Below are 25,137 nucleotides of genomic sequence, written 5' to 3'. Positions count from 1 at the left end.
GCATGCGGAAAAGAGCCGGGCACTAGAGATGAGCAGAGGGTATCGGTATCGGGTGGGCGTGAGTGGGAGGTGGAAGGTCTTGTTGGCGGTATTGGCCGTGGGCTCGGCCGATCCCCCGAGCAGCCAAGTGGTGCGGAAATGTCCCACCTTGTGTGTGACACAGGACCTGCCATACAGTAAGTTAAAACTAAATATATCAGAGAAAGAAAGAGAAATGGACAGCTCACCACCATACCATCTCTCTCTCAATTGTCTCATGGCCCAAATTTGGTCTTAGAAGACGTTAGTTAATCTCGCTCTCACACTCTCTCTATCTATCATGGGCCAAATTTGGCCTTAGAAGACATCAATATGTATATCTTTCTTTCTTTCTTTCTTTCTTTCTCTCTATCTATCCGTTTTCACACAAACCAAAACCTTTGCCGCCAAACAGAAGAGGAAGAAGAAGTGCAGAAGAAGAAGAAGAAGAAGAAGACAGAGATAGAAAGCTATGGTGGCCACCACCAGATCCACGAGGTCTTCTTTGCGCACCTGCGCTCCTCTCTTCTCTTCTACGTCTTCTTCATCATCATCAGTGAAGCAGGAGGGAGGGCTTCATGAAGAACCGGCGAGCATCAAGGGTGTGGTGAAAGATGAGCCACCGTCTGCGACGCAGGATACAGGCCCCCACGGAGAACGAGAGTCCATCAAATCGTTGGTGAAAGATGAGCTCCCATCTTCACCATCTGCGGAAGCTGAAAGAGGAGAAGAAAACCGAATTCATGCGAAGCTCCGAGATGATGATCACGGAGAAGAAGATGTTAGCAAGGTCTACATTTCATCACCTGCCCTCACATCTCCTTACGAAGCCGTCAGGCTTCAGAGAATCGCAGAAAACAAGGTATCTCATAAATATTATTCAAAGGGGTTCATGAACTGAATTTGAAGAATCGTTTCCATTTTATAGCACTGATTCCTTCATTGAAATGTCTTTTAATTAAGCTGACAAGCCTTTTGTTCACCGTCATACTATTAAGTGAACCATTTCAAAATGGTCCTTAGAACTATTTTGCGCAGAAGCGTTAAGTGTCTTTAGGTCAAAAAGTTCAAGATTTCTAAATGAATCAGAACAGGCTCAATGTTTCTATTATAGTATTAGGAAGTCACCATAACTGCGATGTCGTGGATTATATATAAAAATGGCAACATTATCTTATTATCTTGTAATAGATTGGTATCACACTTATGCTTTTGCATTATCAACCAAGCAACCGGCACGCCTGCAGTCATTATCATCATTGAAAATTATCTTGTAGCATGTTGGTGTCAATCCTGTGATGTGCCATACTTAACGTCAGATGGCTCCATGGATATAATTATTATCCAATTAAACTTGTACCGAGGTTACTGTCAACATCTATGTTTTGCTAATCATATCTGGAGAGATCACATTCATGACTCTTTGCATAAGACATTCATCACTTAATGTTGCCTGTTTTCTTATCTTTTTCTAACATTTTTATTTTCTTCTTTCCCTTCACTCCCAAGGCTCGAATGGCTGCCTTAGGAGTGCGGAAACATGCAGACGACCTGACAGCTTACTTCAGTGCCACAAAACCAGGAAAAAGGCCATGGAAGAAATCACCGATCCCACCCATGGAATTACGGCGTAGATCTGAACGTTTAAAAAACATTCTTCCAGCTTCAGGTCTCTCTCTCTCTCTCATCATTTCATTTTGTTGAGGGAAACTCACTAAACTAAACCTACAGAGAGACAATGATATACTCTCAGGTGCTAGCCATCCAAAGGATATTTTGAAGAATAAGTGAATAAGGATATTTCAGGGTTTTCCTTTTCGTTCATGTCAGTGTGTAGATAACACAACATTTTGAGTTGTATTCTCTTGTTGGATATCTTCACAAGCTTTAAAATTTTAGTTTTGTTGAGCAGATAATGTTTTAGGTTTTTAAAAGTCTATATATTACTGTGTAACAGATGCATGAATACATGAGTAGATATGTCAATTCATTTTGTGCATTATTTGGTTACACTTGTTTTGTAAAATTCTATGTATTACTGTGTAACAGATATATGCCAAATTTATTTTATGCATTATTCAGTCGTAACTTGTTGGGTTTATTGGGCCATTTTGGCACCAAGGAGACATTAATAAACCTATTTTACATCTGTTTGTTTGTTTGTTTGTTTGTCTGTCTGTCTCTCTTGTGCGAGCATGTCATAAAACTAATCTTTCTTTTGGCCTTTCTTGCTCTACCTAGGTTTCTACACCCCTTCTTTCTCACACAGATATGATGATGTCATTGATGAAAGCCCTAAACGTCAGCTTGTTATGAGAAGCAAAGTATCCAGAAATGATCTCAATGGAACCCCTCTGAGACCTGCTAATGCTCCCATCCCTAAATATATCCCCGCAGACCTGAAGATAACCCCTACAATTTCAGCTCTCCGTTGTCGGAGCAAAGGAAGGGGTTCCTTGTATGATGCAGTTGTGGGTATTTGCTGCCACTTTTGCAGGTAAATAAATTACTCTTGTTTGAACTCTGCTCACACTGGCTAATTGATTTGATGAATGATATTATCATTGATATTGTTTTTGATTTAATGAGGATTATGAACATTGAATTTTCATGATCTAATGGTGCGATATTTATATGCTAAATTAATCTGCATATGCAGGCAGAAGAAGCTTTGTGGGGAACAAGATTGTGAAAGATGTGGACAAAGAGATGTTACCAAAGCTTGCTTAGGTAGGTTGTTCTTTTTTATATAAACTCATAAATTGGACTTCGGCTTCCCTCCTCATCAAACAGTCTATTTTTGGCATGAGCAGGAAAGACTGATTGTTCCAGATGCCATTCGAGCACAGGAGTGTTTTGCAGGGCTTGCTTGAAGATCCGTTATGGAGAAGGTAAGAGGTTTGAATATATGTATGCGTCCAGTTGGGTTTGTTTAGAATGTACATATGTGTGCATTCATTAGACACTGTATTTGTGAATGTAAATGTCTTTGTATCGGGACATCTCTTGTTATAGGTAAGTGCATGTATATACTTGGTGTACTTATGTAAGAACAAGTGTGGGAAAATGGATTCATCAAAATGGGGAATCTAAATTAATTTATAGGTGTTAATATACATATCTGACGTACACTCTTTTTCTAATTGCAGACATGGAGGAAGTCAGGCAGAAAACGGATTGGATTTGCCCTCATTGTTCTGAAGAGGAAGGTTTAAATCCCTATTGGATTTGTAACAGGTTAGCTAAACGTACTTGAAATACCTTTCTTGTTTCCTCCCAATGTGCAAAAGCTAATTATTGTACTCTAATTTTACCAGCTCCATTTGCTTAGCAAGAAGGAAAGTAGCACCTACAGGCATTGCCATTTACAAAGGTATTGTTAATTCATTATTCTTGACTAATTGATAGAAGGAAGTGGACGTTTTTCTGGTGGATGAAGATATTGATTTTTTTGGTTTTATTGGACAGCTAGAAAGAAGGGATATAAATCAGTGGCCCATTATTTTGCAGACATTCTGAGAAAGCAAGAAAAGAATGGTTAAAACTAATGAAAGAAGTTAGTAAAGCTTGCCCTGACCTAATGTTGGAATCATTGCAGTCTCAAGTAACCAACAACTACTATGTGTCAACTGAACGTGGCTAGGTAGGAGTAATCTCATTCTTGAATCCCTAAAGGACAAACAAATCCCTCAGCAACACCTTTCCCTTTTTGCTAACCCCCACCCCCATCAACAAACAGAACGATTTATTCCCATTCCACTTTGTTGAGATTCCTCTAGCCCCTTGTAGAAGTAAACCATGTATCGTTGATATACTGTCACTATACCCAAGATCCTCCTCTGTATAATTGATTCTCATGTACCACCACTAAATGGCTATCACAAATTTCAGTATGAATTGAAATTTTGATTTGAATACTTGCTTATGTCTTTGGGTAGATAATAATTACCTTACATTCTTGAGGGCCTACCAAGGTATAGATAAATTAGCGCAAGATAGGTAGAACATTGTTAATCTCACAAACGTCAGTTTGTTTTCTGTTTATTTGAAGGGCAATTATTATTTTGAAAGGATGGATCTGAACCTCCCATTCTTTTGAATCATCAAAGCAGAAAATAAGCTTGGGTTTTGTTGCAATTTGATTTTTTAAAATTCTTAGTAGAATATTAGTGGAGATTTAGCTTATACATAACTGAAAGTACCGCAATTCCTAAGACATGAAGTAAACTTAAGAATTGCCTAACATGTTTCTAACATGAAAATCTTGAATTTTGTAATACCATGCAAGAATTGTCCAGACTACTTGTTTCCAACTAATTTTGGAAACTCCATGAAACGACTCATGGCACAGCAAAAGATTACAAATTACATACTGAAAACGTTACAAATTAGCTCATCCAAAGCTTTATGCATTATCAATCAAATCACACATATACATATAACAAATTTTGAAGGCTAACATTGGGGTCTACCCTTAAAGGGGTATCTTTTCATACATTTTGCTACGGATGTGAAGGGTTTAAGTGAACCTTTTTCTTTCTATGTAGGTGGTACATACATCATAATGAGCTTGCATATCAAACTTGACGTCATTGATTGTGCATGGCCAAACTTGTCCAATGTTGAATAAGCATGTCTCTAAACCATATGGTCATCTCCAAATGAAGATTATAATGCAAATTACATTGTCAATCGAGTTGTCACTAGGAGATGAAAATAGATGCACTATCCTTCGCTTGATCGAGTGGATGGAGCCAAACTAAGTGGACAATAATAGGTTCTCCTCCTTACATCTTCAAGAGCTAGAAAGAGGCATCACATGAACAATCTATAACAACAAGAGATTCAAAGGCTTGCATGCAAAGAGGGACGGAGGGAGAGAGAAAGCAAATGGGTACATGTAACACGAGTGAGTGTTGTCAGGAGTGTGCCATGGCGGCATAGGCTCGAACCTTTCCGGAAGAAGAGGTCCGATTTCGCAAAAATGTTTATGTTTGTGTGTTATTTGCATCCTCAAGTAAAACAATATGTACATATACATATACATATGCACATGTAAATGTAAATGTAATGAGCAAGATAGATCTTCTCTCACTCACCTCATGAGTCATTCCATTCCATAATCCATTCTATTTATTAGGGTTCTTCATATCTCTATTATATGTGTATGTTTGTGTGTTATTTGCATCCTCAAGTAAAATGATATGTACATATACATATACACATGTAAATGTAATGAGCAGATAGATCTTCTCTCACTCACCTCATGAGTCATTCCATTCCATAATCCATTCCATCCTATTGATTAGGGTTCTTCATATCTCTATTATAGTTCCATTCCATTCTATGTATTTATTAAGCTTCTTCATTTCTCTGTCATGACTCATATTTCCATTCCATTAGCTTCTTCATTTCTCTGCATATTTCCATTCCATTCTTTTTATTATTAGGCTTCTTCATTTCTCTGTCATACTTCCATTCCATTCCTTTTTCCTTCTCGATCCGTGAATCGCGATGAATCCTCGAAGCAGATCTGAGAATGCGCAGAAGGCTGCATCTTCCTTCAGCAACCATGAGTTCGATTTCGGCCTTGGCCCATCCTTCTCCAAATCCTCCTCCTCTGCTCCTCTCAAACAGCAGCAGAGCTCTGCATATTCGAGCTCGCCATCGCCCCACGCGGCGGGTATGGCTGCTTCTTCGTGGGCACAGAAACCCGCCCAATCACCATATACCACTTGGTCATCGTCGTCATCATCATCATATTCTGTCTCTTCTTCTTCTGCCTCGGCCTCATCTTGGACATGGCAGAGTAATTCTTCTTCTTCTTCTTCGTCTTCTGCATTGGGACCTCGATCTATGGTGGGTGATATCACAGGTAAAAGCTGGGGATCTATGGATTCTTCTTATGCTAAGCCAAGCGCAGCCAAATCTAGTATTGTCGGTAGCCTCAACAGAGGAGCTTCTCCAGATCTGTTTGGAGATCTGATCGGATCTTCGTCTCGATTCGGAACCTCTGTTTCTTCTTCTTCTTCTTCGTCCGTGTCTTCTAATAAGAAGCAGCAGGAACCTCCGAAAAGCTCTGTCTTTCCTAACATTCAATCCATGGCATCTTCCTTGCCGAGAGGAGTGCCGTTGAAAGATATAAAAGTTGGGAAGTCTATGACGGATGATGTAATGGGTGATTTTGTATCTGCAACACAGACTAGTGCTAAAGGATCTAATTCTCAGAGTAATGAAGATGATAGTTGGGGGGCATTTGAAAGCTTGAGCTCTTCCTCATCTACATATACGCCTGCTGCTGTATCATCTCAAGCTAAAGTAAGTATGAATCTCAACTCTGATAGAGATGGAGATGATCTGTTTGGAGGTTTCCAAGGTACTTCATCTGCATCGGCCACCGCTAATATAGACCCATTTACATCATCTTCATCGACTTCTACTCTAAATGGCGATCCTTTTCACAAATCTAAGCCATCCAAAGCTCAACTGTCAGATCCATTCTCTTTCATTGATATTGAGAAAACGACATATGTTCGACCACCCAAGAGTTCTTCAACATTAGATCCATTTGAATCAGTGTTTGGTAAGATCTCAACCTCGAATCCGATTTCTAATTCGTCTTCTCCACAACAGAACAATTCTTCGACATTAGATCCATTCGAATCAGTTTTGGGCAAGGCCTCAAGCTCGACTGCTGGTGCTAACTCATCTTCACGAATGAAATCTGGTGATGAAACAGACCTTGATAGTTTATTTGAATCGAAGAAGAAAGATCAGCCTACCAACATGGAAAATGATTGGGGATTTGAAGCAAGCTTCGGAGGAGATGATAATACTTCATCTCCGCCAGAGTTAAGTGACCTCCCTCCTCCTCCTCCAGGTGTTAGTGCGAGTCTTGCAAAAGATAAAGGGTTAGGGTATTACAAACAGGGACAATTTGGGGATGCTATCAAATGGCTCTCGTGGGCAGAAAACTTGCTTCAAAAATCTGGAGGAACTCATCACATGATAGAAGTGCTTACATGTAGATCATCGTGCTTGAAAGAAGCTGGGGAATATAAGAAAGCGGTGGCAGATTGTACTAAGGTAATTCGAGAGCTCCCATAATTCTAAATGTTTTGACTTCGAAAGTAAAGTGGTTGTGTGTGTGTCTGTGTATTAAGGATCTTTATGTTGATGTGCAAACTGATGAAATTTGTGTATGCAATGTAAATTGAAACATTTATGAGTGATAAGACAATTCAACATACCGCACGCATACTGCAACTCACATTTACTATGCTGATGCTTTTCGAGTGGTATTAATCTGTCTTTTGACGTGAGTTTACACCTGAAGTATAAACATCCATTGTTGTTTGGAGATGTTTGATGTACCACATTTTCAAATGGCCAATTTATTCTCAAATCTTTTGAGTGGGAGTAGTGCTGACTGAAGCTAGTTTATTGAAGTATGTAAGTCAAATGCCGGTTTGGAGACGTTTGATATTTCACACATTTTATTTTTATTATTTTAAACTGGTACTTGTGTGCTCTAATTCTAGCCCATTGAAGAATAATAATTTGTAACACAAATGGAGAAATGTGATATACCACATTTTCCAGGTGACTTCTCAATTATGTTGCTTTTTTAATTGGTACTCATGTGACATTCACTAGATTGGATTGGTATAACTTGATTGAAAATTATTGGTAGCATGCTTATGTACATAGCCATTGTGCACAGACATGTTACATGTGCACTTTGATTCTTTAACCCTTTCAATATTCAAAATTGTCGCTGCAAACTCTTGGCTCAAAACTCAAATTTGATAGGTTGAGTTCAGCAATTACTTCATGGTGGTTGTTTTATAGCAGAGAAATACTTCAGGCTCCATGTCAATTCCAGAAGTTCATTTGAGTGTGCATAATTAATTGGTTGGATGTATTTTATAGTTCAGCATTTTCCATAATGTTTGAATTTGTAAGGTCCCTTGATTTGTAAATGAGTAGCTCCTATGTAATTCTTCAGAAAGGTTTCTGTCACATGAACTGTGTAAACAGATAAAGATATGTTGTGTTTTTATTGGTTTATGAAATACACTCTTTTGTGTTGTGGATTCTCAGGTAATTGAGCTAGATAATGGTAGTGTGGCAATGATGCTGCAGCGAGCATTGTTATACGAGAGCATGGAGAAGTATAAGCTAGGGATTGCAGATCTGAAGGAGGTTCTCAAACGAGAGCCTCAAAACAGAGTGGCCAGCAACACGCTCTCACGCCTCAAGAAGATGGCAGATTAAGAATTTGGAAACCCAAGTAAAAATAACCATTATCATCATTATGGGTAAAAACAGCATGTTTAGAATATATACGAGTATCATTTTTGCTCAAATGATCTTTCTATATATGACATATATACAATATGATGCAATTTCTTGCATTTTTGTCTGTTCTGATGTAGCTTTTTTTTTTAAATCTTGAAGCTCCAGGAAAAGCATCGAGTGATTCCCCGTTCTAATTCCAGCCATTTTTTGGTCGAATTGAGCATGCGCCAGTTATGAAGGCTTTTTTATGATGCAATCTTCATTACGCTGGTGGGATATTTTACTAGAGCAACTGCGTTTACTGCTTTTCGGATTGGCAGAAGTCGTCTTCTTTTGTAGCAGAAACAATTGAAAGTTGGCAAAACTAACAATCATATTGAATTTTTCTCGTCCCTATATACACTAAAATGCCTATTTTGCATTATTGTTTGAATATCCATTTATCGTTGATCTGTCTCCTCTCCTCTCTCTCTCTCTCTCTCTCTCTCTCTCTCTCTCTCTCAAAAGAACTTCAAATAATGTTTATTTTTTTGAAATATCATGTGTGCAGATGTATTCACTTTTTAATCTTTTTTTTCTTAGTTTTGCTGCACTTAATGGTCAAAGTCTTGAAACTAATAATCAGGTGTTATTTTGTTAAACCATAATCTGGTTGGAGAGAGGGATCAGCATTATTCATTTGACCATAATCATCATCAGCATTGTGTTCTTTTGTGCAATGCTGCATGATGTATGATAAATTTGTTTGCTAACAAGCATTCATGATGACAAGTATTGTCTTTTTGAGTGCACACTTTGCATGAAGTCGGTGGCAATATTTAATATCTCAATCTCTTTGTCGACTATCATTGTCTTTTCACTATTAAGCCGAATATCTAATATGAAATCAGGGATGTAAGCCAAATGCTTCCTAAGGTATATAGCACATATTTGCCTTTTTTGGCTGATGTAAAGTCTTTCATATCAATATCTTCGTCACTTTTCATGTTACTTACCTCACATTAACAATTGCAATGAAAGATAAGCTTTCTTACTGCCTAGAAATACATTGAGACTAATCATACTTTTAAGATAACATAGAAGTGCACTTTGAATTAAGGATGATCTCAATCAAGAGTTCTAAGCTGAGATACTATGCAAAATATAAGTTGTCTTCTTCAATCATGTGCTCATTTCATGAGAATAGGCACCTTAATTTCGAAGTAAGCAAATGTCAAGAATTTTCATGCCATATATGTTTTGTCTAGGTAATTCCTATATTTTGATGCATTATTGAAAGTCAAGAAAAAAAGTTAGAAATATATAAAGAAAACCCCAATCAAGTATTGAAGCAATCAAGTTTTACCTAAGTGGATGAAAAAGGAAATATTGTGAATAGAATTGAATGATAATCAATCAAATTCTCTCACTAGTTCATCCTCAACTCACAAACTCACATGCTCCATTGTCTATCTCTATCTAAAATTACGGGTCACATGCTTGATTGTGAAAGAGGGTTGTGGTTTTAGAGAAAGCGGGCTTCATGTAAAAGTATAGAGAAAACATGAGCAATCACATAACATGTTAGATATATCACCACAATTGCTTGATTTGCAATGCCTACAAGGGTAGAGTAGATGGTATTAAATATTCTCCAAGAGGTAGAATTGAACAATAATTGGAAAAGTGGAGAGGCAGTTCGATTAAATTGAATTGGCCACAAGTAGGGTAGCAATGCATACGATTGCTTGATGTACAACTAATCAACTAAGCTCATGGCAACAAATTCGTTCCCCCTCCCCCCTTTATTCCATGCTCATAAAAACAGAACTTGTGTTCGATGGAATGGAACTTGATGTACTACCAACGAACTGAGCTTGTGGCAAACAAATTCATTCATTTATTGATTTTTTGCTCTTTATTCGATGCTCATAAAAACGAAACGTTTGTCCAGTGAATGCAAAGCACATCTTAATGCTACAAAAAGCGAAAGGCATGCATGCATCTATCCATCTGTCCGTCCGTTCGTCCATCTAGCAAGAGGAAGAGGAAACTATGCATAAGTGTAGTAAGCAGATAGAGACACTGGCTCAATGGCTGGCCGATCGGTTGGTCGGGGTTTAGGACAAGACAATGGAGATGGTCGGTCGGGTCGGGTGAGGTTAGGACCACGTGAAACAAACAAACAAGCAAGCAAACAAAACTACAGAAGGGCATTTTGGGAAATAATAGAGATTCTTTAAGGGGAAGGGGTAATCTGTGGGACGATAATATGTAATTTTGTTTCCTCTCTCTCTCTCTCTCTCTCTCTCTCTCTCTCTCTCTCTCTCTCTTGCTCTGTCACAGAGAGGGAGAGAGAAAGAGCCATTTGTTTTTTTTTTGTACTTCTAATTGGGCCATGGCGGAGCTCGACGTCGACGCGATCCTCGACGCACAGAGCAGCGATGGTGAAGCAGACAGGGAAGACGGAGAAGAAGGCGGAGACTACGACGGAGGAGAGGATTTGGATCTGCGATTAGAAGAGATATTGAAGGACGCTGAAGATGAGAACGATGCAGAGGCTGCTCCTTTTATCCCAAACAACACACAGGGATTGCATCAATGGTCATCATCATCATCATCATCATCATCTTCTTCTTCTTCTTCTTCCTCATCACTATCTCAGATATCATCTCAGGTTTCATCCCACATTTCAAATGTGTCATCCAACATCTCATTTCAGTTTGGATTTCAAAATTCTCACTTTCTTCTCAGGTCTTGTCTCAGATTTCAAAGAAAGATGCCGTGGTTCTTCAGGATTTCTCATCCGTTAATGTCCTCAGCAGTACAGGCGCCAAGTCATTGCTTGCAGAAGGATCCATTTCTACCATTTCTTCACACCCTGACGAAAATTCGGATAGCATATCATCAGATCTTTCAAGAAGGCTTAGCAGCGAAGATTCTGATGCAGTCAGCCTTCCATTCATTGCTGAGTTTACCACTCCTATGCCTATAAGCAGAATAGAAGTCTCCTTTGATCCAGAGCTTTCCGTTTATTCAAGTGAGCATCATGTTTCTTCTCCAAGGCAAGGTTCTGATTTTAAAAACAGGAGTGTCAAGTTTCTTTCTTCGAATTTGTCTGAGGCCCGGAAAGATAGTAGTGATAAATCACATTCATTCTCAGATGAAAATACACTCACAAGGAGTAAACCTGGTGCGGCTATTGCAGCAGCAGAAGCAGCAGCATCTAGACAGATAAGTATTATCGCCACCTCTCCATTTAGCCATGTAGCTAGCAAAAGTTTGATAGCTAAAGGTGAGCCACACTTGGAATTGTTGAAAGAAACAGAGAGGAAAAAAAGTTCAGATTCATCCGATCGATTGTATCAAAAAAATCTGAGCATAGAAGGAGAGTGGAGAAATGGTTTAAACTCATCCACACGATTGGATCAAAAGAAACCATCATCAGCCTCTTCGTATCAGGGACATATGGCAAATGAAGATACTCCTTTGCAGTCCAAGGATGGAAAACATTCATCATCTGTGGTTATGGTATCCAGCTCTGTTGTTACAACTGAATCCGAAGAATATATTCACGAATTAAGTGTGTCTGAGAGTGAGGATGACTCATCACTTCTAGATTCGGCATCAAACCTTGATGTTTCCAGCTCACACATGAACTTTGGAAGTGCTGGTGATGACTCAAGCTCTAGTGACGATGATTCTGTTCAAGAAGAGGTTCTCTTGCTTCTATCTAAAGATATTATGGTGTCTGAAAACACAAGCATGAGTTCAAAGGATAATTTACAGTCACAAGACATTGCATATGAAATGAAAAACTCGAAGAATCCTTCCAAAACTTCAGGAACAAAGAAAATTCCTACTGAGCATAACCGCACGGCACTAGACATTGCAGAGGAGATGGAGAAGACTGCATCATTTTCTGCATTTCATATGGAAGAAGGAGCCTCAGCTCAGCCAATGAGGCTAGAAGGCATCCAAAATGCCCCCCCAGCAATTGGGTATCTTCATATTGATTCAATTGATTCAGTTTCTCAGGTTTTCTCATCTTCAACGATCTTTCGTGACTATGGAACTGCCCAAGCTCTAGCCACACATGGAAATAATCTTGCTGTAGGTTTCTCGAAAGGAAGTGTCTTTCTTCTACCAATTCAAACTAGTGCAGCAAAGTTTGCAGAGGTAGGTACAAAGGTTGGATGTTTGAATTATGAAGTTGATGCTGCATAGATGCTCCTTCTCATCCATTTTTTCTTTCTCAATGTAATATATGATAGAACCATCATTAGAAAATTCAAATAAGAGTTTTTAAGCTTAATTATATTTATAAAGCTTTTAGCACTGAAGGAAAACACTTAAGTCTATGATTTGGGCTCCTGATGATAGTATGAATTTATTTTGGAGATTGAACTTCAATGAAACATGTAGCTGGGTTCCAGAGAGTGTAGAGATTTAATTGAAACGGCTGGGTTTCAGATGATGAAAACTTTTCATTTGAGCTATTACTTCATCCTATGTAAAGAAGCTTTGCAGAAACATAATTTATGTAGATGAAAACGTATAGCAGGCTTATGCAAAAATAAGCATCATGCTGAACAAAAAATTCATTGTAAAACTAGGTGGTAGTGTACTGGATTAGCTTCTTTTTCAAACATTTACAATCACATAGAATAGTGTGTATGTACGAAGATGCTATTTAGCCTGCTGGAACAGGCTTCCCATATATGGTCTGGCATACCTTCTACTAGATTAGGTTTACTACAGTTCTTGTTATCGATAATAGTAAATACTTCCTCACTGCATAAACATCATAAACTATGGTGAAACTCATCACCCTTTTGAAAGTGAGCAATTGTGATAGATTGTCAAACTTTGAAGTACGATTTGGAATGTTATTGTGGTGCAAAGGAGGCCCTTGTACAACTAGTTGTGTATTTTTTATTGCTGAAAAATAGTACACTATGGCATTCTTGTATGCCCAGAGGTTCCTTTGAGGCTCTGCAGATGAATTCTTTGTTATCCAAATGGTAATATCTGAGAGTATTATTTGAAATTCTCGGTTCCCTAGATTACTTATTGCATGTTCCCTAGCAAAGCAGGATCCAGATTCCAGAATCAGACATCTCTTTTGACAACCAAAAACAGTTGGTGGCTGTACAGGTCCTATTTGGCACCACTGTAATAAATTGTTTACCTTTAGCTTCAAGGATATTTAAAATTAAGAAACAAAATAAAACAATACCTTTATTAATGTATTTAATTTCCGAAATGAGTCATTTCTTTCCTGACTTCGTGCATTATTATTATCAGCCCATCCTGCTGAGCAGTGCTGATAAATCTCATTCTTCAGTGACATCTCTCGGCTTCAGTATGCAAGGAGATCTGCTACTGGTGGGCCATGCCAATGGTTTTTTAGCTCTGTGGGAGCTTTCAGCGAAAGGTGGCTCTTCAAAGCCTGTCAATGTGGAACATAATGCTGCAATCATGCATACTGCTTTTCTATGTACTAGGTATCAAAGAGCTATAACTGCAGATTGCAAAGGATTGGTACTCTTACATACTGTTTCTTGGAGTACTTTTGGACGTTATTCCGTTACAAAAACTCAGGTATTGCATTGTGACTTAGCCCATAAATTGCATGTGATAATGAATCCTATGTTCGCTTGTTTACTCATATTTTTGTTACTTTGGTTTGCACATGTTAATGATGCAGTGTTTAGTAGATGGGCAGAATACGGGAATGGTTTTGTGTCTCTCCCCTCTCCTTCTGAATGGTAGCTTTGATAATCTTGGAAACTCTAGCATGTCTCAAGCTTCAACAACTGTTAATGCATCAACAGTGCTCACCAGTATGGTTGGGGGTATGGTTAGGGGAGTTGTTGCAGGGAAAAGTCCAGATGTTGTTAAAAAGGTTGCTCATGAAAGCGGAGCTGGTGATGAAGCAGGGAATATGGTTGTATTTGTAACTCATCAATCTATTCTTGTGGTAATGCTCAAACACTTCAACTGTCTGAATGAAGCATGTTTTTCCCAGACATCTTAACAATTTTTAGAATTTGGCAGGTTCGGTTGCCACCTTTTCTAGAAAAATGTGCAATGTTACCACGTCCAGATGGTGTGCGTGATACTGCAATCCCATATGTTTCATGGAAGCGTATGGAATCTATATCTTTTCGTAGCAGCACAATTGCGAACACTAACCGGGGATCAGATGAGATTGGCGAAGTAAAGCATACCAGTGAAGAAGCAGAGAATGCTGATCATCCCCTTCTTGCGCTGGGTTGGGACAAGAAGGTATTTACACTAAAGCTTTTGAAGGGGGTGTTGAAGATACTGGCCACTTGGGATCTTGATAGTGCAGCATGTGGAGTGTCATGGTTGGATGAACAGGTATTGCAGTTTTTCAAATAGCAATGTGCAAATTATAGTTTTGCTTCAGATAGGTGTAACTTGTCCTCAATTCTAATGATGGCAGGTTATAGGTGTATTAACATTGAAAGGTCAGATATGCTTGTTCACAAAGGAAGGAACAGAGGTGGAACGGGTAAATATAGAATCAGATGAAGTGAAAACTACAGCATTGTCATACCATGCATACATTCTTAATAACTTTGGAAACCCTGAGAAAACATATCACAATTCGGTAGCAGTTCAAGCTGCTAATATGTATTTACTTGGACCATTGCGAGTCTGGAGAGCTCGCTTATTACCATGGCATGATAGAATCAAAGCTCTTCAACATGCTGGAGATTGGATGGGTGCCTTCCATGTTGGGATGGAGGTTTTTGATGGTAGAGCTCTTGCTGTGGTGGGCATTCCAAGGAAAACTGATCTGCTGCAAAAGGCAGCTGTACCAGTCCTCTTAGATCTTCTGTCTGCTTATGTAGATGAGGCCTTCACATATCTGTCTTTAGCATTTGGCTCAGATATAAAAAACTCCTCAGATATAGCTAAAGCAAAAGAGCAGTATACTCGAGTTGGAGGTGTTGCAATTGAGTTTTGTGTACACATTCATCAGACTGATGTGCTCTTCAATCAAATTTTCAACAAGTTCTGTAATGCAGAACAAAAAGGTATAGCAGATTGTCCTATTGGGTAGCATTAAGATGTATATTCCTTTTCTTTCGCTTTGTACGCTGCTAACCAAACAATCCATGACGAAAGAGTGTGGCGTTGTTCTAGTGCCCTTAATTATGCTTAAAAATATCTCCTGAAGGGTCCAATACAGAATGATTCAAGAAATATTTAAATATTGAGTGTTTCTCTTACTCTCTCCAATAAAGTTAGAGAAGGTCTTCTGTTTATACGAAGTTAAACCTACTTTCTTATTGTTCCATAAAGGTACTTTTTTGGAGTTGCTTGAGCCTTACATCCTGAAGGATATGCTTGGGGCACTTGCACCAGAGGTTAGTAAACAATCCCTTTCAAGGGTTAGTAAATATGCAATATTTTCATGCTTTTACAACTGTGCCCATTCAACAGGTCATGCAAGCTCTTGTTGAATATTATAGACAGAAAGGATGGGTACAACGAGTGGAACGCTGTGTTTTGCACATGAATATTGCATCACTGGATTTCAATCAGGTAAGAGTTTACAATCGTATTGAATACTGTTACTGGCAAGAATGATACGATTTGATTTGCATTTGCAGATTGTGAGGTTATGCCGCGAGAATGAGCTCTATAGTGCTCTAATTTACTTATTTAACAAAGGACTTGATGATTTCAAATCACCACTAGAAGAACTCTTGATTGTTGCACAAGATGACACTAAACCTAATGCTCGATCTCTTGGGTAGGGATTTCTTTTTCCCTATTTCTTTTGAGTAGTTGCATGGTAACATACAGATTAAATCAGTTTTTTTATCATTCTCCATGTACGAATTTAATATTACCTGGGCTGCTGTTAGGTGTCAAGCTCTTGGGTAGGGATTTCTTTTTCCCTATTTCTTTAGAGTAGTTGCATGGTAACATACAGACGAAATCAGTTTTATTGTCATGACCATCATATTCTCCATGTAGTAATTTAATATTATCTTGGCTGTGCTAGGTGTTGGCAATGGCTTGGCTCAAGCCTGAACTGGTTTGTTGGTTCGGTTCGGCTCAGTTCAGGCTTGAGCTTCCTTAACTGGTTTGAGCTCAGTTTGGGATGGCTCAAGCCGAACTGAATTGGTTTGGCCAAACTGGTTCCGAAACCCATAAAGACTTAATTGGTTTGGCTAAACTGGTTTATGTAACAGTTCGGTTCAAGTTTGAAACCACCCAAACCAGTTAAGGCTTAACCAGTTTGGTTTGGACAAGGCCAAACGGGTTAAGCCGAAACTGAACCGTTGCCAATTCTTAGCTGCTGCTATTCTGCAGGAGCCAGTGGGACTTTCCTCCTGTGGTAAATAATAGATAGTTCCTTATATCCGTGCTCTATACAGTAGTATTGGTTGTATCAGAGAGTCACTATTTATGCAGCCCTTGAAACTTTGTGGCAGTCTGGGTTTTTGAATTGTCTCCTTCAGAAAGATATGGTACTCTGAATGTAAACATGAGATAAAATGTAAAAAATGATGTATCCCACTGGATATCCTTTTAACCTTCTTGACCTCATGGGCATGTAGCCAAGGCTTACCTCTATTCTGCCTTATCTGTCTTATCTCATTTAGATGCCACCAATATAGAGCCTCAAACTTGAGTTGATAGCAGATAGTCTTGCCACACTTATTGGTGCATGTATTGCGTATAGCAAACTGCTAGGAGCATGTACATGACTCATTATTGACTTATACAGAACATAAATTCCCCACTTCATCCTTGTTGGGGCATCAATGACGCGCAATTTCTTACTGATCCTGGATAACAGTTCTTAAGAGTGATTAATCAACGGCAAACATAAAATAACTATTCAAGTTTTTCTTTGGTTTGCCAACAATATGTTGGGATTAATGTTTACTATTTTCTATTTATAGGTATAAGATGCTTGTTTATTTGAAATACAGTTTTTTGGGTTTGGCATTTCCCCCAGGTAAGAAATCTTTTCAATGATATTTATAGTAAGTTCCCATTTTAAATTTCAATATTGTCTAATCGCCCTTGGGTTTTATATAACATTTCCTAAGATGTATCTGTCAAATCTGATCCAATTTTGTATGATATAACTATTTTGTTTGTGTACAATATGTATGTATAATTAGGCTATTAAAATGTATAGGTAGATTAGTATGAGTATGACAGTGCTCGATGTATGAGGAAAATGTTAAATAACTCGAATACATATGACTGAGATTTATTACATGCATCCAATCACAGTGCTTCAAATACAAGGAATCACATGAGAATTTTTACCATACTAGACACATTCAATGTAAGACATGATATAAGACACCATGCCTGATATGACTAGATTACCTGATAGAAGTTGAACAGAGAGAACGTATCAAGCAATAGTGTCAGGTATGTTGACGTTTTTCATTAAGGAACCTAGAAACTTCCACAAAGTCAAAGACTTTCACAAAATTGAAGTCTTAAGATATTTTAGATGCTAGAAATAATTTCGTTATTCTTTGTCAATCCCTCAAATTCGTGAGACTGATGACCATCCATGGCTTCCAGTTTTCAGCCAGTCATAAATATCCTATTAAAAAAGGACATGGAAGATTGATGAAGTATAGCTAAACGTTGGCCATCTTTCACTAAGAGATGTGGTTGACTGATACTTGTGTTTTCGTTATCCATGTTAATGATATCGACCTGATCACTCTATTCTTTTCCACTTTAGTCATGTTCCGGTGTGGATAATCCAAGCATGCTCCTGAATAACAATGTCTCTATATGTAATTAGGTATCTCATTTACATAAAGAGAGAAGAGAGTGAGTGATATTAGGCATGGTTGTTTTACTCCGATCATGCTGTCACAACCTCTGGCAACCCACGATGAGTGTGGACATGTTTCTTGACGTTGATTCGTATAGTGCATGGATTCATCATTGCATATCTACTGCGACTCCAGGGGCTTCTAGTCACAGATGAGCTGAGCATGCAGTACAGTGTTAAATAGCTTTGTGGAAATCCACAATGCAAGAATAGATTCTCGTTTGTGGTTTCTTCCCTCCTCAATAAGGGCTAGGAGACTCAAAATGTGATTCAAAGTCGTAAACCTCTTTCGGAAATCTGCCTATCCAGCTGAACAGCAGGCATTTCTCTCTGCCCATACACTCAATTCGGACTCTAAGATTGAACTATACTGTTAGCCAAGTAATGGGCAGTCATAATAGTCCTATAACTGCTAGGTATCATAGGATCTCTGCTCTTGTATATAGGTACAATGCCAGCTACTAGGGCAGCCTTTACACAGTTCTATTAAAGATCTGTGCAGGATGCAAGAGCAAGGGGTCACAGGCATAGATAAAATGCTCACCAGCCAATCCATGATGATTTTGGGCTTTCAACCCATCAATGGGAGTTCTCACCTTTAGTGGAGTAAAAAAAGTGAATTCAAGTGGCCGCGAGCCATGTGGTTTGGCGTGGGGAATGTCATACCTTCCATATTCATGCCAAGCCTGATGTGAGGTCAGTTGTGTGCTAGGTTTCCTCTCATTAAACATTTTCCATGCTCTGTTAATTTCTTTTCCCAGGAGCAACTGGTACACCTAGTTGCACCTTCCTTGGAATTCCAATACATCAAAGCATTTAACCTTATTGTGACAAACCAGTGATATCACGAATCTATTGATCTACCGAGGTACAGGAAACATTTGTCGTATTCTGTTACTTTACTCAAATTTTGAGCTTGTCATTCTAGGCCAACTTTTGCTATGAATTTTTCATACTTGGACTTGCTTGGTCAAAGGAAGTTGTTTGGTCTTCGTTAGTGTGTGCATTGAAGTATCCCATTATTTATACATGTAATGACAGACTAATGTATCCTGTTATCCCGTTCTCAAGTCAGAGAGATTGTAATTTTTTACTTTGAAAGACATATAGTTCAGGTCAATCGAAAATTGGGAGATCTCTGAATTGAGTGAAGCACCTGTGATGGCAATAGATAATGGCCTTTATCTGTTGATGATAAGGGTGGTGAAATCATGGTTCACGAGACCTACATGCATGACAAATCGCTCTCGCCAATCCATTGTAATCCCTTACCAATATCCTACTTGGAGCCCACTTGTATAACCATTGATTGGCATTTATCATTAGTGGGATTGATGTGACCAAAGAAAGTTGTGATCGTTCTTTGTTGATGAGCTTGTGTGGTTATATTCTTGTCCTTCAAGTTCTCTGTGTCTCTTGAGTTTTGGTGAAAACAGCCCCAAGTGCCATTGGTTCTTGTATTCCATTACTGTATGTATTGGGCCAAAGCCTTCGTTAAAGAGGCAATGTATCTATACCTTATCTCATTAAAACAATATAATGGCAAACATAGCAAGTGTTCTTTAGGTTCCACTCTCCGGTGACACAATGGGCAAATTATTTCTTCCCAGAAATGTCTGTGCATATCTGCCTACCTCTATCACGAACTGATGTTAAGAGGTCTGCAACTGCCCTACCGCATTGCATGCATGAGGTAGATGCATGTCCAAATAAGAGGGCTTGAAGGTGAATCCATCTTCCGATATCTGTGAAAAGTGTGCCTCATAATGGATCATTTTCCAAGAGGTGTTGGGCTGATTCATGTTCTTCTGTTATCTAATTTGGTAATATCTGTTTGGATTACTCTATTCTCTTCTGTTTTGGTCTATTTAGATGGGGACAATCCAAACTATATTGCTATGGGGGTAGTACCTTTTGCTTATGCCATGTGACTCTAACATTGTTGCAGTTCATCATACCAACCTTGAGTACCTTCATTCCCAAAGCTGTTGGATACTGGTGGCTGATCAGAATAGTGCCTTGGTGATTATTAGGGTTGTTCCCATCTCTGCACAAATTATGTCATGGGCACCTGCTTTACTCCTTATTGTGTGGGTAAACATTGAGACTAGATATCTCTCCAAATCTTTACAATTGTTTGCCTTGTGAAGACTCGGTCCCCTGGATTCAACATTGTAGAGTCAGCGTGACAAGCATATCAAATAGCCACAATTTAGTTTGTTGTTCTTGGAATTTTATATGTACACATTGTCTTTCAAGAGCATCAAGGACAGCCTTTTCTATTAAAATCAAGGCTGAATGGCAAGTTTATAGTATCGTGTGTATGCCACCTTTTCCTCTCCCAAGAAGCATTCTGGTTCTGATCTCATTACCCATTGTGAATGTTGTTAAACACCATCACTTCAGGTTTACCTAGGTTTACGACAAACCTTTGTCCATACAAATGATTCAATGGCATTTAAAAGTCTTTTTAGTCCCTTGGAGAGTCGGATATCAGCACAATATCATCAGGATATGGTCATCTGTGAGGCTATATCCACAAGGCCAAATTGGAGATTTTATTATCGTTCGTATAGATTTTCTTCAGAAAAGTAAATATTAAGAGAGAATGAAAGAAAGATATATTAACTTCTTTTAAGAGGCCAAAATAGCCGATTGGAGTGGGGTAGTGCATTTATGTTTATATCATGTGATTGGAACCATTGTTGGGTTTCAGAATAACAACAATAAATATCTCCATGTTCAGCTAGTGGTTTTGATGACATAAATGCCAACCTTGAGTACCTTCCTGTAAGGAACCTGTTGGATACTGGTCGCTGATCGAAATAATGCCTCGAAAATAATTAGGGCTGCACTCATGTCTGCCCAGATTTTTCATGGTGCACCTATGCTGTGCTCCTTATCAAGCAGGCAATCATTGAGACCAAGGTTTCTCTAAATCTTTCCAGTTATTTGCCTTGTTAACACATTAATGTCTTTTAAGAGGCCAGAATGGCCTATAAGACCAAACAAGAGATTACATCTTAAAATGTTGAATTGTCTTTGAGAACAACAAACCAAAATAAATGTAACTAAGTAAAAAAGTAAATAGAAATAGGATAAGACCAAACAAGAGATTACATCTTAAAATGTTGAATTGTCTTTGAGAACAACAAACCAAAATAAATGTAACTAAGTAAAAAAGTAAATAGAAATAGGATAAGACTTGAGGATTTTATGATATCGTTTTCTTTTACCAGGTCATGGTGATGGAATCATTTCCATTTCACGCCTACCAAGGTTGCGGAGTGAGTTAATTCAGTGCTTACTAGAGGATAAAATAGCTTCAACGGTTGTGTCTCAGAAGTCCAGTGAAATTGACTTTATTATTCATCCACGGTTGAGCTACCTACTTTCTTTCGATTTAACTGCAACACTTGAAGTGTTGCAATGTGCTTTTCCAGAAGATGGACCTCTGGGCCTGAGTAAGGAGCAGCTAAACAAAAGTGGTGCAGTAGGCTTTTCAGCAGAAGAAGAGATGGGTGATACAGTAGATGGGCTAAAACTTCTCCAAGACCTAATTGATGCATTGATAGATATACTTGAGAGAATCCATTTGCATGGTCCTGATGCAAATAAGCACAATACAGATGTAGACGCATGGCATTCATGCATGTCAAATGTTGATGCGGGTATCATAATGGAATTTATTGGTCAGCATGTGGCATCAAGCTATGCCAAAATACCTAGACTAGTTTTGTCTCGTATACTGGATTATTTAGGTAGTGATGATAGAAAAGCAAGAAAGTCTGAAGCTGCAAGAAGAAAGGAAAGTTTGCTTGTCAAATTGCTACAGGGTGTACCAGATTCTGAATGGGATCCTACACATATTCTTGAACTCACATTACGGGCACACTTTTGGCAGGTACATGATAAGTTTTAATTTTACAAGAATGGAAGGCAACAACAAATTAAGACATCATAATCACCTTTTCAATTTGTTTTAGGCAAGTGCTTGCTTGCTCGCAAAAAAGGGCGATTATGTTGCAGCTTTAGACAGCTACATGAAAGATAAAGAGAAACCAGAAAATGCGTTTCAGTATATCCTGGATATATTAAGTGTAGAAAAGGGTATTCCTGAAGATATTTTAATAGAGTTCAGAAAGTCCACACTTGCTCGTTTGCCTCAACTTCTTCAACTGAGCAGGTATGGCCTTCAGATACTCATAATAGATTTGTAGGAGTATTTTTATCTCTATCTTAGTTACTATGCTGGTCACTTTAGGAAGCAACTATCCAAAACATCTTGCTGACAAAATATTTCTATTACACAAACCCCCTTTTTGTTCTATGTTTTTATGAATATTACCAGAGATTTAAGTTAGTCTCTTCATTTTAGGCAAAAAACGTGAAAAACATTCAGTAAATTGAACTCTGATGTAACTAATCAACTAATCATACATTGTAACTACATTATCTTCATAAGTTTTTGTCAATATGTATTCAAATACTTCTATTCTACTTCTATTCTGCTGAGTTTTTTTTGTTGAAGGAATCATTTCTTGTAATCCTTTTATTTCAGTCATGCAAGAGATCAACTAGGTTATTCACTTGCTCTTTCTCTTTTACAAACATTGTAGTGAGGCGACACTTGTGATAATGCTGAAACATTTTAGCAAGGAGCATACACAGATAATCTTAGACCTTAAACCATATCCTCCTCTTCTTTTCCAATATTTGAAACAAATCATGAACGCACGATCAGGTATTAAACCAAGCAAAGGTGCAAGCCTGCCTTCAGTTGAGCAGACGACCACTAATCTTCATTTGTTAGATAATACAAACTCTGGAGTACTTGTAATTGAAGACTTGTCAGATTTGGTTAAAAATGCTGGGTTAGAATTCAGCAATGAAACAGAGGAACAATATGTTGAGGTATTTCTGCTTCTTGCAAACTTCAGCAGCTCTATTGGTGTAAAATATGTGCATAATTTATTTTTGTACATGTGTTTCTTTCTCCCAGCTGCTATGCAAATTTGAGCCTGACTCTGTACTTACCTTTCTCAAAAGCTTTGAAGATTATAGACTAGAGCATTGCTTAAAACTTTGTCAAGAACATGGTATCACAGATGCAGCTGCATACCTGTTTGAACGTGTGGGTGATGTTGGAAGTGCATTATCACTTGCGCTTAATAGTGTCGACCTTCACATTCATGAAATGGATTTGTCAGTTGCACGATTATTCGTACAGAATATGAATGTAGACCTTCTAGAAATTGATAAGATAGAGCAATATCTAACCATCCCTGAGGTATCGACCTGCTCTAAAATTGCTCTTTATCCTCTCATCATAGACTGCATATATCATGTTTCTTGGTGTTTGCGTGCATCAGGTTGGGGTAACATATTCCATCATGAAAGATGCAATTGAACTGTGTCAACGGAACACTTGGCGGATGTACCCTGGAGAGTCTGAAGCATTGTGGTTCCGCTTATTAGACAGGTAATGTTATGCCCAAGGATGTAGAGCACTTTTGTAGATGATCGTGGCTTATGTAGTTTTTGTGGTAGGTTTATTGTACCACTGCAGAGACTCCATACTGCTAGAAGAGAACTAAGAAGAAAGAGAGCTAAACAGATTGCTGGTATTGACATACAAAAAAACGAATTGAGTGAAAATGATGGTATCTACAAGTGGAAAGTCGTTATGATTGGTCGGAAGGCTGTGGACTTGATGCAAAGGCTACTTGTATACCTGATCGGAGAGATTGTAAATGGAATGATGGGGTACATTCCACTTTCAGTCATTATGGACAAGCTCTTATCAGATAATGGCAAGCATGAGTTTGGAGATTTTAAGGGAACTATTTTGCAAATGCTTGGACTATACGGATATGAGCAGATGATATTGGTAGTTGTTTTACTTTCTATTGTTCATGAATGGTTCAGGATTTGGCTGTCTCAAATCCTATTGTTTCTGTTTCCAGGTTACTGCAAAGCATGTGGTTGACGATGATATGTTTCGCAACATCAGTGTATATAAGAGAAATGCTACGCGTGGATATGCTCCCAACAGCAGCATGTGTTGTGTTTGTAAAAATAGACTTGATGAGAGTGATTCTGGAAGATATATGAGATCGAAGTCAAAGAATGAGAGAGTCGCAGATACCAAAAGTTTAAGAAATTCAATGGCAACGAACGGATTGAAATCTGTCCTAATATTTTTGTGTGGACATGCAGCTCATTCTAGTTGCATTTTTCCAGAGATAGGCATGGTGAAACTGAGATGGGATGCTCATGCTGCTGGTTGTCCCATTTGTCCATCTCAAATGAGTCCATCTTTATCTTCTGTAAACAGAACACGAGTAAAAGCTACACAAGGGAATTAATGATTGCCTTTCTATTAAGGTCATGCATGCAAGCACTGGGGAATTAGTTGCTAGATAATTTTGTATATATCATTTTTAATTGTGATGGTGCCATCCGAGTACATAATGTCAGATTGGAAGAATATCCAATCAGCATTACTGACAGTTGATAGCAGACAGATTGGTTTAGCATCTCGAAACCAATGGTGCAAAATAATTTACCCAGTCAGATGAAATGCCTATGTAGAGTTTTGTAGATACTTTTAAGGAGATTTGGAATGTGCTTGTCACGAGTATGCAAGGTGCCAAGATAGTACACATCGGGGTTCAGAAACCGTGTTTGTTCCAAGTACACAACTTACCAATGCTGATTATTTGTTGGAATTTGTTGATATCATAGCATGTCGTCCTAAGTAATATTGGGATTTTTTCTCAATATGTACATATCATAAGGTATGTGACTATGAATGTAATGTGGTTTGATTGTAGGGCCATCACCATTGCTGCTGTCTAAACCCTGTACCCAAGTATTTCGCAATGTCCCAATTATTCGTTGATCCTCATACCTAGTTAAAACATTCTTCTTGAAGATCATAATTTAATAACATGCTACCATGAAAATATGCTTGGCAT

At 38.4% G+C, this 25,137-nt stretch overlaps 3 protein-coding genes across 7 annotated transcripts; all 3 read left to right on the top strand.

The window, feature by feature from the left end:
• The first annotated feature begins 416 nt into the window (after positions 1 to 416).
• LOC147856298 (uncharacterized) lies at positions 417 to 3,937 on the top strand. Its single transcript, XM_087328997.1, has 8 exons — positions 417 to 880; positions 1,528 to 1,687; positions 2,260 to 2,515; positions 2,678 to 2,748; positions 2,832 to 2,909; positions 3,168 to 3,255; positions 3,336 to 3,391; positions 3,487 to 3,937. The coding sequence occupies exons 1-8, from the start codon at positions 491 to 493 to the stop codon at positions 3,558 to 3,560; spliced, it is 1,173 nt and encodes a 390-aa protein (XP_087185123.1). The 5' UTR covers positions 417 to 490; the 3' UTR covers positions 3,561 to 3,937.
• A 1,533-nt stretch (positions 3,938 to 5,470) lies between these two features.
• LOC147856297 (Tetratricopeptide repeat (TPR)-like superfamily protein) lies at positions 5,471 to 8,715 on the top strand. Of its 2 annotated transcripts, XM_087329484.1 has the most exons (3): positions 5,471 to 7,104; positions 8,122 to 8,311; positions 8,479 to 8,715. In XM_087329484.1, the coding sequence occupies exons 1-2, from the start codon at positions 5,533 to 5,535 to the stop codon at positions 8,293 to 8,295; spliced, it is 1,746 nt and encodes a 581-aa protein (XP_087185610.1). In that variant the 5' UTR covers positions 5,471 to 5,532; the 3' UTR covers positions 8,296 to 8,311; positions 8,479 to 8,715. The 2 variants fall into 2 exon arrangements, with proteins under 2 accessions (XP_087185610.1, XP_087185609.1); XM_087329483.1 differs by lacking the exon at positions 8,479 to 8,715 and having other exon boundaries at positions 5,472 to 7,104; positions 8,122 to 8,405.
• Positions 8,716 to 10,670: 1,955 nt separating this feature from the next.
• Positions 10,671 to 25,065, top strand: SETH5 (transducin family protein / WD-40 repeat family protein). 4 transcript variants are annotated; one of them, XR_015530708.1, is made up of 18 exons: positions 10,671 to 10,975; positions 11,053 to 12,477; positions 13,606 to 13,902; positions 14,009 to 14,281; positions 14,359 to 14,685; positions 14,771 to 15,368; positions 15,637 to 15,701; positions 15,778 to 15,879; positions 15,948 to 16,090; positions 17,253 to 17,308; positions 21,397 to 22,061; positions 22,144 to 22,343; positions 22,777 to 23,071; positions 23,160 to 23,447; positions 23,530 to 23,639; positions 23,708 to 24,047; positions 24,124 to 24,853; positions 24,994 to 25,065. XR_015530708.1 is itself a non-coding variant. In XM_087329586.1 (18 exons), the coding sequence occupies exons 1-18, from the start codon at positions 10,697 to 10,699 to the stop codon at positions 24,523 to 24,525; spliced, it is 5,829 nt and encodes a 1,942-aa protein (XP_087185712.1). In that variant the 5' UTR covers positions 10,671 to 10,696; the 3' UTR covers positions 24,526 to 25,065. The 4 variants fall into 4 exon arrangements, 3 of the variants coding, with proteins under 3 accessions (XP_087185712.1, XP_087185711.1, XP_087185710.1); XM_087329586.1 differs by having other exon boundaries at positions 11,053 to 11,673; positions 11,710 to 12,477; positions 24,124 to 25,065; XM_087329585.1 differs by having other exon boundaries at positions 11,065 to 12,477; positions 24,124 to 25,065.
• The last annotated feature ends 72 nt before the right edge of the window (positions 25,066 to 25,137 follow it).

This window comes from Azolla caroliniana, unplaced genomic scaffold (assembly GCF_043228905.1).
Source record: "Azolla caroliniana isolate FFs.n. ecotype wild unplaced genomic scaffold, voAzoCaro1.0.p SCAF_13, whole genome shotgun sequence".
In the NCBI taxonomy this organism is placed as follows: domain Eukaryota; kingdom Viridiplantae; phylum Streptophyta; class Polypodiopsida; order Salviniales; family Salviniaceae; genus Azolla; species Azolla caroliniana.
The sequence above is the reverse complement of the archived record's forward strand: the minus strand, read 5'-3'. Positions and strand labels throughout refer to the sequence as shown.